This window comes from Dipodomys ordii, unplaced genomic scaffold (genome assembly GCF_000151885.1).
Source record: "Dipodomys ordii isolate 6190 unplaced genomic scaffold, Dord_2.0 Scaffold188, whole genome shotgun sequence".
Classification (NCBI taxonomy): Eukaryota; Metazoa; Chordata; class Mammalia; order Rodentia; family Heteromyidae; genus Dipodomys; species Dipodomys ordii.
The window spans coordinates 176,612-190,436 of NW_012267404.1; the positions used below are offsets into that span (position 1 = coordinate 176,612).

Sequence of the window (13,825 nt, forward strand, 5' to 3'; positions counted from 1 at the left end):
CATTTCTTCATGTGTCTATTGGCCATCCTTCTTTCTTCTTCAGAGAAGTTTCTCTGTAAGTCATTAGCCCACTTATTACCGGGCAGTTGTTTCTTTGAGGGTTTGTTGTTTGGGGGATTTAATTTTTTTGAGTCCAAGTATATTTTAGATATGAGACCCCTATCCATTGTATGGCTAGTGAAGATCTTCTCCCAATCCGTGGGCTTTCTATTGATTTTGCTACCTATATCCTTTGCCATGCAGAAGCTCTGCAGCTTCATGTAATCCCATTTATCCAACCTTTCTTTCATTGTTGTATGTGGGTGTCTATTAAGAAAACTTCAGGGCTGGGAAGGTGGCTCAGTGGTAGAGAGCTTGCCTTGCATGCTCAAGGCCCTGGGTTCGATTCCTCAGCACCACATAAGCAAAAAGAAAAAAGCCGGAAGTGGCACTGTGGCTCAAGTGCTAGAGTGCTATCCTTGAGCTGAAGAGCTGAGGGACAGTGCCCAAGCCCAGAGTTCAGGCCCCATGACCGGAACACCCCCTCCCCCCCCCAAAAAAAAAGAAAATTTCAGCCTGTGTCAAGGATCCCTAGAGTTTCTCCTATTCCTTCCTGTAATGTTTTCAGGGTATCTGCTTTGACTCCAAGGTCGTTGATCCATTTGGAGTTGGTTCTGGTGTGGGGTGATATGTAAGGATCTACAGATGATTAACCAATTTTGCCAGCACCATTTACTGAAGAGGCTGTCTTCCAGTCTATTTTCTAGCACCCTTATCGAAGATTAGATGGCTAGAGGTCTGTGGGTTCAATTCTGGGTTTTCAGAAGTTAACTAAGTTTCAGTTGAATATTGTCCCATCCTGATCTGAGCATACAAAATAATCGCCATTGTTTTGCTCCTTGTCACCAGTATATAAAATGTCATTCAGTCACTCAACAAGCATTTTTTGAATGTTGATTTATAACCAGGCTATTGTTAGGTATAGGCAATACAGTAGATTGTTGAGAGGCCTATTGACAGTGCAGAAGAAGATGTGGTACATGCTATAAAATGAGGTGAATTCAGACACTGGGAACAGTATTGTTGACTGCTGTAATTACCATTCATAAAGCAATCCTTAGACCCAGTGCTGACTGTATAAGATGCCTGGACAGACCATTAGACATAAAGCTGCCCTGCAGTTCTACCCAGGAGGTGGTCCTTAGGGATGAATTTGAAGTTGATGATAGACTGCAGGCTGTCTGTGTTGGGGGAAAAGATAATGGTGTCAGCATCTGCAGAAGTTCACAGGGGTTTTATCATTAATTAGTGCTCCAAGCCAACAAAATGTGATGTCACTCATTAATCAACCTCTTTATGTCTTACCTTGGAACATTGTGATTCTTGTGATTCTTTTGTTTTACAGAAACTAGAAAAACTGCTTTTGGAATTATTTCTACAGTGAAGAAGCCTCGATCCTCAGAAGGGGATGATGATTCTTTTCCAGTCTGCAAGAAAGCTAAATGTGAGGGCTGAAGGGGATGACTCAGTCTGTAACGCTGCCTTCTTCCCTTCACACTTCATCCTCAATGGAAATAAAACTTTTGCAAGATAGATTGTTTTCATTTAAAGCTAGAAACCAAAATGTTATACTCAAGCCATCAAAACAACAAACAAAACCTAGCAAAGCAAGTCCTACAAGGCATGGTGGAATGGTGGTGTATACTATAATCTTAGCAGCTCTGGTGTTCAGGGGCTGAGGCAGGAACAGCACTAGTTTTAGGATAGCAGGAAAACTTAGCAAGCTCTTACCTCAAAAGAAGAATTGTAGGGTTTGCATTTTTAAAAGGTATGTGGCAGGGGGAGTTTGAGGAGACTCACAGTGTAGCTCAGTGGAGGAGCATTTGTCTACAATGTATGAGGCCATAAGTTCAATCCCCAATACAAAAATAAGATAGATAGGTCTAGGGAAATTTTATTGTAACCTCACTTATGAATGCAGGTGCCTAAATAAACTATGAGCAAAGAATAACCATTAAAATGGGTGAGATTTTTTTCCATGAATATAGAATAGTTCAATACTTTAATTCTTTCTAATATACTTAAATGAGAAATATATAATAATATATGTAATAAATGAGAAAAATCAGAATGTTTTAATAGATATCAAAAAGATTATTTCTAAGATATAGCTTCACTCCTGATTTTATGAATAGTAAAACTGTTAGCAAGTACAAGGCCTAGTTGCACACAGTAGCACTTGGGAAGCTAAGATGGGAGGATTGTGAGTTCAAGGCCAACGTAGAGTACATAAGAACAAAAGCAAAATAAAACTTGTCAGAAATGCAAATAGAGGGAAATTGGACACACACACATGTATAAGGGTATGTGTGTGTGTTCATATATGTATTAAGAAGTTTGGTTCTAAAAACATTGACTCCACTGGAATTCATGAGTGAGTATTTATTTACAAGTCTGTACCAAATGAATTTTAATACTATAAATTTGGCAAGCTAATTTAAAGACTGAGTTAAGAGGGTCAGAGAATTCGCAGCTAAGTTGATGCTTTGATACTCTGGTTTCTCATCAGATCATAGAAATCTTTCACCTTTAACCAAGTTGATGCTTTGGAAAGACTTAGCAAAAGGTCATAGGGGGTAGAGCTGTGGCCCAAGTGGTAGAGCACCAGTCTTGAGTAACAAAGTCAAGTGACAGCATCAGCCTGGAGTTGCAACAAAAAAGGCCAGTTATTAAAAAGAATGACCATCAGCTCTGCCTCTCGCCTTCAGCAGATTGCAGCTTTCATGCAGTGCCGGCCATCCTGCTGGTGACCATCAGGGTTACAGCTGTGGGTCAGGTGGGTGGCCAGCACTCTGCTTTACCCTCTGGGAAAGTGGATATTGTTGCTATCAGTGACCCCTTCATTGACCTCAGCTTCATGGTCTGCTGGTCTCCACCTATCACAAGTTCAGTGGCACTGTTGAGGCTAGGAACAGGAAGCTGTCAACAATAAGAAGCCCTCCTTCAAAAGAAATCCTACCAACACTAAATGGGGTGATGCTGTAGAGTCCTCTGGTGTCTTACCATCCAGAAGAGGTTTTCTGTTCCCTTCTGGTGTGCTTATGTTTGTGATGGGCAAGAACTATGGAAACTACCACAATTCATGTAATAGTATCAGTACATCTGCCCCCGCCTCCCAGCTGCTTAGCCTTCCTGGCCAAGGTGGTCTGTCACAACTTCCACATTACAGAGGGAATTACAGAGCATCATGCCACTCAGAAGATCATGGACAGCCCCCTTTGGAAGCTGGTATGACAGTTTTCAGACTTTCCAGAACACCCTTCTATCCATTGGGGCTATTACACTGGCCCAGACAAAAAGACCCTATCTCATAATAGCCAGAGTAAAATGGCTGGGGGAAAGAGGGCAAGCAGTAGAATGTATGCCTAGCAAGTGCAAGCCTCTGCATTCAAACTCCAGTACAACCCAAAACTATCTGAGCACTGGTGGCCTGAAACCCTAGCTACTCAGGAGGTTGAGCTCTGAGGATCATGGTTCGAAGCCAGCTGAGAAAGTGACATGAAAGTGTATGAGACTCACGCATGACAGATACTTTTTAGTGTCTGCCCCGATCTCCTTCCCAGTTGGCAAGCCTATCCTCTGGATGCTTCCAATGCTACATACTAACGCAGCTTCACCTTTCCCCAGAGCCTTTCCTGAGCTGAAAGGAGTCTCTGTGTCCAGAATTTTGCTCTGTGAATCTGGCCCATACCAGTGAGTGGCGCTGAACCTTCATAGCCCAGCCTCTGACCTCTAGGGCACAAATTTTGATCCCAAGCACCTCGAGGGGATTAGGCTAAAAATTCCTTTCTCTTGAAGCCAACTTTGCTTCATTTCTGCCCTGTCTTGTTCCATCATTAAGTAAATCACTTGCACAAGAATCCTCATTTCAAGAGCACCTGACTTAGAAGAAAATTGGAGCAAGTTAAACCCCCTTCCCCAAAATATCCAATAAACATAAACACTTGAATTTACTAGGTTTGGGGGGGAATCAAAAACACTTTTGCTGGTCATATTGAACATATTTTAATATTCATCTATTCCAGGAAGGCTGAGAGGAACGATTTTTCTCACCAGCGGTCTTAGCACATGGTTTATAATCTGACAACAAAACAGCTCCTACTGGCAGTCAGAAATTATTGACGTCTCCTGGAATGCCTTTGACCTACCAGCCCAGGTTCACAGCATAGTGATTGATTGATAAACACCTGAGTAGACTCAAACAATAATGGAACGTAAACTTTTTTAACTTGCAGAAACTACTGTGGCCACAAGGGGACGCTTTTGCCACACCATTGAAGGGAAAGAACTCTGAATAGTTACTGCCTTAGGCTTTGCTGCTTTTAGTGCAGAAATAAGGACTCCCTAGAAATAAGGACTCCCAGGTCCCCACCTGAGACCAGTTGAATCCAAACCCACATTTAACAAGATCACCAGGTGATCTGTGTTCATATTTTATACTGATTATGCTATTTATATAGGGAGTTCAGATAAAATGATGTTAAGCGAAATGAACCCCAAGATAGGGACACAAGTGGTTTTTTTTCTTTTCTTGCTATTGTTTCTAATGTATTTATAAGGTACCATGCGATTTTTTTGTTACTTTGTATGTCCCTCCCCCATGGTATAACCCCTGTTTTCACTGTATTTGATGTTGGTATAATTTTGGGGAGGGGAAAGGAAAAAACAAATTGTTTAAATAGGGATATAGGTTGACCCATTGTAACAATGAGATGTATAAGACGTTATGCTAAAAAACGAACTTTACAATTTAGGGGGGGAGGGGAGTGTAGTTGAGGAGGTGGGAAAACGAACTTTACAATTTAGGGGGGAGGGGAGTGTAGTTGAGGAGGTGGGAGGGAAGAGATGGTAGGGGAAAAACAAAGGAAGAGGCAACAATGCTTGATAAGAAATGTACTCATTATCTTGCTCATGTAACTGTAACCCCTCTGAATAGAAGTTTCACAATAAAAAAAATTAAAAAAATAAACCTTCCTAAGTGGACTTTCTTACATGGGACATTTCCATCATACTGACAAAGGAACTTAGAAAGAGGTTTTGAGTTTGCTTTTATTATGAATACAAAATATACATATAACACAATGTACATTTATACATTTATACTTTACATTTCCTGTCATCTTTTTTCATTAAACTCAATGGCCCCATTGACCACTCCCTCCACTGCACCCTCATGACATTCTCTTCACCTTGGTGTATAGTGTGACTCAGTTAAAAAAAAAAAGCCCACCAGGCCTCAGGGTCAAATGGCTGGCTTCCATGTCCCCTTCAGAGGTGGATTGGCTTTACTGTCCCATCCACAGAACTGCTTTTGTCCTCTTGTTATTCTTCCCTGTCTCTACCTGTCTTCCATTGCTTCATTCAAATATCACCATTAAAAACTCAGAAGAACAGATGGAGGCAATAACCATCCTTGTCTTTTGAAAATACCTTGAAACATTGTATGTGAGTGAGGACACATAAGTAGGCACTTGGCACGTTGCTCACTCTACAATTTTATCTATGAGAAGGTTTGAAAGTGTTAAATACAAATGAAGTTTTGCTCACCAAATGGATGTTCGTGCAATTATGCATCTCAAGGCCATTGAACAAATAAGGAGGAATAAATAAACACAGACTATGAGTTTCACTAAAGGAAATTTAAATGCCTATCAGTGCACTTTCTGGGACATCTTCATAACAAGTTGATGAATAAAAGCTGGATTTTCTAGCTAGTGGCTTTTGGGCCATGCTTTCAAAATGCCAATGAAGAACTCCCAGTGTGAGAGTGTGGGTCTCTTAGAATGTCACTATGCGAGAGGTTTTGTAGGCGCTGTCCTTGAGACTGTCAAATATTGCTTTGGTTCCATTCTGCCAGTGCAGCACCAGATCCATTGGGGTCTTCCCAGCCTAGTCAAAAGAGAAGAGGAAACCCAAAATGTTCCTGTTCATACTTTCTCTCTGTGTATCCTACTGAGGTATAGTGTAGTTGTGATAGGGTTTCCACTATGAGTAATCTGCAATTGATTCAAACAACCCTCACTGGGCTTCATGGAGTGCTTTTAGTGCTTTACATTGGCTTCCCCTCCCCTCACCATGGAACAACCCCAGGTATTGGTAAACATCCCTCTAGACTCTAAGTGGCAAGAACAGTCCAATGCCTATAGACATCTCCATATGCTGTAGGATGGGCTCTGGGAGGTGGCTACATACCTCTCAATCATCTTGATTTGGGAGGAAAAAAAGGTTTTGAATTAATAAGAATTAGAAATCAATGGTGCTGCTGCAGCACCCTAGGTTAAATACTCCTGAGCTGCCTCTGAAGGCACTTTTCACAATTCTTTACTAATTTATACTTATTCTTCCTGCTGGTATTTTTTAAACTCATGGTAAATAATAGTGTCTAAGAAGGAAAACCACGAGGGAAAGTTGCTTACATTCCCTTCTTTCAGATGAAATTAATAGGCACTCGTGTACAATTTTTTTAGGACCTAAATATAAGAAACTATTTTGAGCCAGGTGCTGGTGGCTCACACCTGTAATTCTCAGTAGCTACTCAGGAGGCTGAGGTCTGAGGATTGTGGTTCAAAGCCAGCTGCAGTAGGAGTACCATAAGTGGCACTGTGGCTCAAGTGGTAGAGTGCTGGCCTTGAGCTGAAGAGGTGAGGGACAGCGCCCAGACCCAGAGTTCAAGCTCCATGACCAACAAAAAAGAAAAGAAAAGAAACTATTTGGAGATGTGCATGTTTTAAACCACAGTAGAGAATGGGTAGAAGTCATCTGATAAATACCAGCTAAATCACCGCTGACACAGAATGGTAGCATTGTACATTGTTCTAAGGAGAGAAGGACTAGCCTGAGTTATTCAAATCGGATATAGGTTAATTTAAGTTCATTATTACTAACCACTGTGATATTTTAGCCCTCTTCAGAAATGGTGGAGGGCCAAATCCCTACCTACCCTAGGTTCTCAGCTAGGAATGAACAAGGCAGACTGGACTTCCCCAAGAAGCATATTCTGACCTTTTATTTTTCAGGACTGAATTTTTCAAAGAGACATGGTATTCAGTAGTAACTCTCCCCTCCTACATTTCTGATCATATGACTCACTTCCCTCGTCTCTTGATCACATGACCCAAATCCTCCTCCAAGTGTGCCCCTTATGGAAATGACCAGGAACATTTAAACAAATAGATGTCCACCCGGCCCCACCCCCAAATACTACTGTGATGGACTATGTTTAAGAAATTCTCGAAATGAAGCAAGCCTGCCAAGGACGTCCTTGTTCTGGCTACTTACACAGTTCTTGATGTTGAGGTCAGCACCATACATGATCAACAGCCTGATCATCTTGTAACGATTCAGTCTCACGGCGTCATGCAGGGGTGTGTCTCCTTCCTAGAAAAAGCCCCACCAAAGGCTTGGCGGATGGTCTGAAGCCAGGATATGTCTCCCCCCCCCCCCCCAGGGCATTCAAGCTTGGCCAGGTGATTCCAAAGCTGTGCTGAAGCCATTGGAGGTGGAGTTGTGCAGGCTACTCACCCGGTCCTTGGCGTTGAGGTCTGCCTCACAGGCGATGAGGTGCTCCGCGCACTCGTAGTGGCCGGTCCTCACCGCCACGTGCAGCGCAGTGCTGAGCAGCTGGGAGATGGGAAACAGGGCTGATTCCTGGGGAGTGAGGACAGACACTGCCCCATACACCAGGCAGGTGTGTCTGCCCATCACCTGCTTCCAGACTATCTCAGTGCACAGTGGGTTAGGAAGTATGCACGGGGGTGGGGTGGCAGAGGGTAGGGTAGGGAGGGGAAACAGGGAGGGGGCATACCTTATCTCTGGCACTAATTCTGGCACCTTTGTTCAGCAACAACTTTAAGACATCCAGGTTTCCTCCACGGCATGCCCAGTGGATGGCTGTAGATTCAAGCTATCCAGGAAGGTAAAAGGACAGGACTGGGTAAAGGAGAAGCAGATCTGAAGATTCAGACGTGGGCTGCAAGGCTCAGGAGAGCACAGGTTTGCTATGGTGTCTGCGACTAGCCTGGGTGGCTCTCAACTACCCGGCCACTTGTAACTTGTGGTTGAAGGTTCTTGCTAAATGCGTGTGTGCGTGTGCACTCATGAGTGTGCATGTGTGTCATTCATAACTACAGTAACATTCCAAAATATTTTAATCTAGGTCTGAAGCACCCTGGGCGGGGAGGGATGTCTCTGTTGCTCTTTGCCCATCCCTCGGCTTTGTCTTATGCTAGGGCGATCTCTTCCCTGTAGTCACGGTGCATTGTGGGCCTGAAGAAGATGGACTTCTCTCTGCCCTATTTGCCACCTCTGACCATTCAGATTTCACATTCACATTTCATTATCATTTTTGGGTTTTTTTAGTGTCTTTAATTTTTTAAAATATGTTTGGTCTTTGGATCCAGTTTGAACTAATCCCTTTCGATTCTTTCTTCCTTTTCCTTTGTTTGGTCAGTTGTGGGGCCTGGACTCTGGGCCTGGGCGCTATCCCTCAGCTCTTCAGTTCAAGACTAGTGCTCTACTACTTGAGCCACAGTGCCACTTCTGACTTTTTCTGCGTATGTGGTGCTGAGGAATCGAACCCAGGGCCTCATGTGTGCAAGGCAAGCACTCTACCACTGAGCCACCTTCCCAGCCCTTTTCCTTTTCCATCTTGCCATGAAGATGTTAAGGGGAGAAGTTTCCCATCTCACTCTTCATTCCATCAAATACGCTGTATCTACACAAGTCTTTGTAGAAATCGCAGTAGGTGAATTATTAAGGTCTGAAAAGCAACTACTTTCCCTTCAATGCAACTCATTTAGTTTGCAGTCTAGGTCCAAATCTCACTGACAGCAATTGGCATCTATCATACAAAGGGTGCATGTAGAGAATCCTTACACATTGCAAGGGGCCACGAGCAGGCTGCCATATATAATGGAAGAACAGGGTTGTTGAAAGGAAAGGGTCAGCTGCATTACTTCTTAGTGATGCCACTGACGTGATAATGACCCAAGTTCCTGGTGAGGTTGTTGAATTCTGTTGGGCGGCTTTCACTTCCTCCCCTTTTCTGAAACACTTCACCTTCTCAGTATGTATGAAAATACCTTCCACATGACCTGGTCCCATCTCCCAACTTTCCTTTGTATGAAGAAATGAGTTTTTGCCTAGCTCTCTCAGATCAATTTTCAATCCAATTGGGCTAGCTTTTTTATTTTTTGGTAACTTTTCTTCCATCTACTTACTTTGGCTCATTTCCAAGCCAAGAAATATACTTACCATATCACGGAATTCGATCTGGGCTCCAGCTTGTATTAGCTTTTCCACAATTGCCAAATGTCCTTCCAAGCATGCTCTATGAAGAGCAGTCCGTTTATACTGTCAGAGATGTTTAAAAAAGATAGCAATGCGTATATAAATACACATAATCCTTTAAGAGGCATGAAGCTAAGGGCTCTGATGTCCTAACAGATAGACACTTCAGTGCTTCTTTATGAATTAGAAACACACAGTTTACTAGAATTTCAGACTTAGAACAATTATCTTGCACCCAGAAGTTGAGCATCTTGCCATAATAAATTTCTAAGTGGTCAAAGACCGACATTGAGACATGTGAACTCTTGTTTGTGGAGCATTTCAAACAGGTTTCCCCCCCCCCATTAAGAATTATTTCTAGATTAAATATGGGAAAAAACCAACTTCATTCATTTTTAAGAAAACAAAAGTATCCATTTTTGTAGGATCTCCATTTTAGTTCATAGGGAAAGAGCTAATGATTTCTGGTAAATTGATTCTATTGAAAGAATTAATAGACTAGTAGAGCTGGTACTACTTTAAGCATTTATTTTACTCTAGTGGCCTATGCTTATATATAAGGAAATTGAGGTAAGAAGAAAGTAGATGAGCTGCTCAAAATCAAATACAGTAGACAAGTAGTGGTAGAGCCAGAACCTGAATCTCATTTTCTAGATTCTCTGCCTAGTGCCCATGTATATTTGTTCAAAGATGATGCTAATAATGTTCAAACTAATTTCTGACCCTGCCTTATTAAGGGTCTACCCCCAAATTCTAAAGAAGTTAAAGATAAACTGCTCTCATATAAACCAGCTAGAATTATGTGAGTACACAAAAAATAATAAGAAATATAAAAGCATTAAGCTATATTTTTGTAGTGCTTAGTATCAGCCTTACCTCATCACAAACATCTGGGTTGTTCTTATCTGACAAGAATTTTTCTACTACTGGCACTTTATTCTCCAGGGCAGCCTTCAGAAACCTAGGTACATCCACAGGTTCTGTCTAAAGTAAACACACAAACAAAGAGTATGGAAGTTGCTTCCAGATATCCAGTCAACCCCCTTACCCTCCATGCTCACCCCCTTTAGCATAACACAGCCACCCACAAATCCCAGTAGTTCTTACAATGATTTCAGGTTCTGGTTCCTTCACAACTGGAACTTTAGCTTTCCTGTACTTTTTCTTTTTCTTCAGTTGAATGATGAGTTCAAGGTCTTCTAAATTTTCAAGCTTGGATCTCTGTTCTAGTTTTTTCTTTTTCAGCTAAGAAAGAAATCCATAGTTTAAAAACAAAAAGAATCCTACTGACATACTCTCTGGTGGTGTCTAAACAATACCTGCAGGGTCTCAGGTAATTAGATGGATGGTTTGGGCAAAAGAAATGAAGTAAATATTTGATTTCAGTCTATATTTTATGTCCAGTTATTTGATTGTCTTATTCTTGATTTCGTTACTTATGGAGTCAGCCTTTGGTTTGTTGGAAATTCAATCTAGCTTCTAAATGAATTAATTTTGGAATTAATACTACAAACAAGCCCCAGATTTCTGTAGTTTTTTTTTAAATCATGGTCAAAGATGAAATTGTTTTCTAACCCCAAATAATCTAACAATAAACAAATTCTAAAATGTCATTGTCACTCTCTTTCAGGTGTCTATTTGTTGGGGGAGGGTATGTGTCTGGAAAAGATTATCCAGAGACAGTTCCCCACCACCAGCTAACTAATGCACTTTTTAATCTGTATTAGTAGCTAAAGAAAATGTAACAAACATGTGGCATCAATAGATAGCAGACACGGTGTGACATTGATCCATGGACCACAAACCAATTTATTCAGAAAATGATCTCCTTTGTTTGAGGTTAAGTAGATGATTTATGGCGCCGGAAATTCACTTAACACAACTGTCTTTCCAAGCCTGTCTTTCAATCAAAGCATGGTCCTAGCACATTAGATCATAGATGTGGAATGCAGAGGTGATGATCTTACTTAAGTATTATTTCCCAGCCAGGCACCAGTGGCTCATGACTGTAATCCTAACTACTCAGAAGGCTGAGATGTAAAGATCATGGTTTGAAGCCAGCCTGGCAAGAAAGCCAATTGGAAAGTTATCTTCAATTAACAACCAAAAAAGCTAAAGAGGTAGAGTGCTAACCTTGAGAGGGAGGGGAAAAAAAGCTCATGGATAGCACCCAGACCCTGAGTTCAAGCTTCAAACCCCAGGAACAGGAAGGATGAGACAGAGAGAGGGGGGGGGAGGAAGGAGGAAGGGAGAGGGAGAGGGAGAGAAAGGGAGAGGAAGGGGGAGGGAGAAGGAGGGAGAAGGAGGGAGAGGGAAGGAGAGGGAGAGGGAGGGGGAGGGAGGAGAGAAAAGAGAAGGAGAGAGGAAAAAGGTAGAGAGAGGGAGGGAGAGAGGGGGAAGAAAGAGGGGAGAGAATTACTTCCCAAATCTGTCTCACATACATTAACTTTGGTAAACATCTTTGGATAGAATGGTTTTATTTTCTCTCCTTCTCTCTAGCTATACCCACCCCACCCAGCCCCAAACTCCCAGTGGGAGTGGTCTTATGGAAGGTTCTTACCTCTGCCTCTCGCTGCTTCTCATTTTTCCACTGTTGCTCCCCCAGGCTCACATGGTGGGTGGGGAGTGTCTTTAGATCCTCCTGTTTCTCCAAAGTGACAGCAGCTTCATATTCTCCATCTCTGAAGTCCTCAGGGAGGAATTCCCCTGCCTCCCCATTGCTGTTTTTCTTCCCAGTGACCTACAAGGAAAGGGTGGTGGGGTCAGGAGCGGTGGGGGTCCCCACAGAATTCTAGGTGAGGCCTTGTGTCCTTGTTCCTTGCTAATGGCCACGAGACAGAGATTCTGTCTCAGATCTCAGCTGCAACAAGTAGCTATAGATAGCCCAGAATAGCTCCAGGTGCTTGTCCTTAAATAAAGTCCTAGGTCAGGTTGAAATATTTTAATTTACTTTTAATAGACATTATCACATTTCTCCTAAGAAATTCACATGCCCCCACACTTAAATTTCCTTTTCATTCTTTTAGGTAATTTTGGTAACTCTTGCCTTTGAATTATACAATTTCCATGCATTATCCTAAGGCATTTTGATAACTATATGTAATTCCACAGTCTAGTCATAAAACAAATGAAGGAGATAATAAATAGGACCTATGCAGATAGTTCATTATTGGCAACTCCATTTTTTTTCTCATTACACAAAGCAACCTTTTTCCTCATATGACATTTTCAGACTTTCCCTTTCACTATGCCTGAAAGAAAAGAGCATTTCCACTCTCAAATAAAACCCAAGATGCAGCAGTTTTCACTGTTTTGAAAGAATGTGTCTTACATACCAGCTCCTCTACCTTCAGCATCATCATGCTGGTGGCGGTGAGTGTGTCTGTATGTTTTGCTCCTGTGGAATGAAGCCCTGGAAATGGCCCTGTCCAGCGCCTCCAACACCACTCAGCTTATATAGCTTGGGCTGGGTGAGATAATCTTCCAACCTGGGAACCCAAGTTAAACCTCCCCCGCCCCCCCACCGCACTGATGGCCAACTCAGAGGCAGGTGAATTTTCATTCCAGACTTGGTGTCTGGGAAGCTCAAGAGGGAGGGAGGTGACAAGCTGGCCACACTGAATATGTGAATCAGAAAGAAATGTGAGAGGGCCATTCCTTTGGCAGTGACCACACCGCTCAGCAATGCAAGTCATCCTATTTATCGGGAAGCGGGGACAGCTGTCCCTTGATATTGCACCACACATCACTGCTCCTTTTCCTTCTTTGTCAGCTTTCATATGACTAACCTATCAAGAAACTGTGATGTCCTGTGTATCATCCTCCTACTAATATCTTTCTGATAACTGGAATTATCAGCACTTCACTTGGGGGATGAGCTATCCTATCCTCATGGGTAAACAGCCCTAGAGGAAAGGATCAGGGTCTCAGTGGCACTTGTCTATATCTGTTTGGAATTCTCTGGAGTGATGTCTGGGGCTAAAATGGCCCCATGACATGCCACCTTACCATCATTTTAAGAAATTGAAAGCATTCTGTAATGCACTTTTATTTCATGGTGTCACTGGCCAGAATTAGCATATGACATGCTGCGTTCTAAAACAGAATAGGAACTGGAGCATTTTTCTTTCAAAATGGATCATAGTAGTCCAGAGATAGATTATATGAGATGGTGATTAGCCAAAAGCATGACCTTGATTCAGTCATTGAGAGCACTCAGAAATGTTGTGGGAAAGAGTCTCTGGGGCAAGCTTGTCAAAAATGCAATTTTTAGTCTTTGGTAACATCCTTGCCTAACATGTGTGAAGCCCTGGATTCTATCTCAGTGATAAGGAAAAGGAAGAGGAAGAGGAGAGGGAAAAAGGAAGGAAGGAGGGTAGGTGAAGGGGAGGGAGGGGGTGAGGAAGGAAGGAAGAAGGAAGGAAGGAAGGAAGGAAGGAAGGAAGGAAGGAAGGAAGGAAGGAAAGAAGGAAGGAAGGAAGGAAGGAAGGATGGTTTC

General features: G+C 42.4%; 2 protein-coding genes across 2 annotated transcripts in view; one reads left to right on the forward strand and one right to left on the reverse strand.

The window, feature by feature from the left end:
* The window catches only part of Rpp30 (ribonuclease P/MRP 30kDa subunit), a 22,579-nt gene extending 21,007 nt beyond the window's left edge, over nt 1–1,572 (forward strand). The window contains exon 11 of the mRNA XM_013034389.1: nt 1,385–1,572. Within this exon, the coding sequence (XP_012889843.1) occupies nt 1,385–1,494 (110 nt within the window). The 3' untranslated portion in view covers nt 1,495–1,572. The remainder of the gene's footprint in view (nt 1–1,384) is intronic.
* A 4,132-nt stretch (nt 1,573–5,704) lies between these two features.
* On the reverse strand, nt 5,705–12,953 carry Ankrd1 (ankyrin repeat domain 1 (cardiac muscle)). Its single transcript, XM_013034356.1, has 9 exons — nt 12,663–12,953; nt 11,888–12,067; nt 10,435–10,572; nt 10,204–10,311; nt 9,292–9,390; nt 7,844–7,942; nt 7,561–7,659; nt 7,318–7,416; nt 5,705–5,928 (listed from the first exon to the last, which is right to left on the reverse strand). The coding sequence occupies exons 1-9, from the start codon at nt 12,687–12,689 to the stop codon at nt 5,818–5,820; spliced, it is 960 nt and encodes a 319-aa protein (XP_012889810.1). The 5' UTR covers nt 12,690–12,953; the 3' UTR covers nt 5,705–5,817.
* Nucleotides 12,954–13,825: the final 872 nt, after the last annotated feature.

Bases quoted from the DNA above. Each gene is read 5' to 3' on its own strand.
- Ankrd1 (XM_013034356.1), bottom strand. From the start codon at position 12,689: ATGATGATGCTGAAGGTAGAGGAGCTG. The intron at 10,573-11,887 runs GTAAGAACCTTC...TTTCTTTCTTAG, and splicing joins AGAAGCAGCGAGAGGCAGAG to CTGAAAAAGAAAAAACTAGA. The intron at 7,417-7,560 runs GTGAGTAGCCTG...GGCTTTTTCTAG, and splicing joins ACCTCAACGCCAAGGACCGG to GAAGGAGACACACCCCTGCA.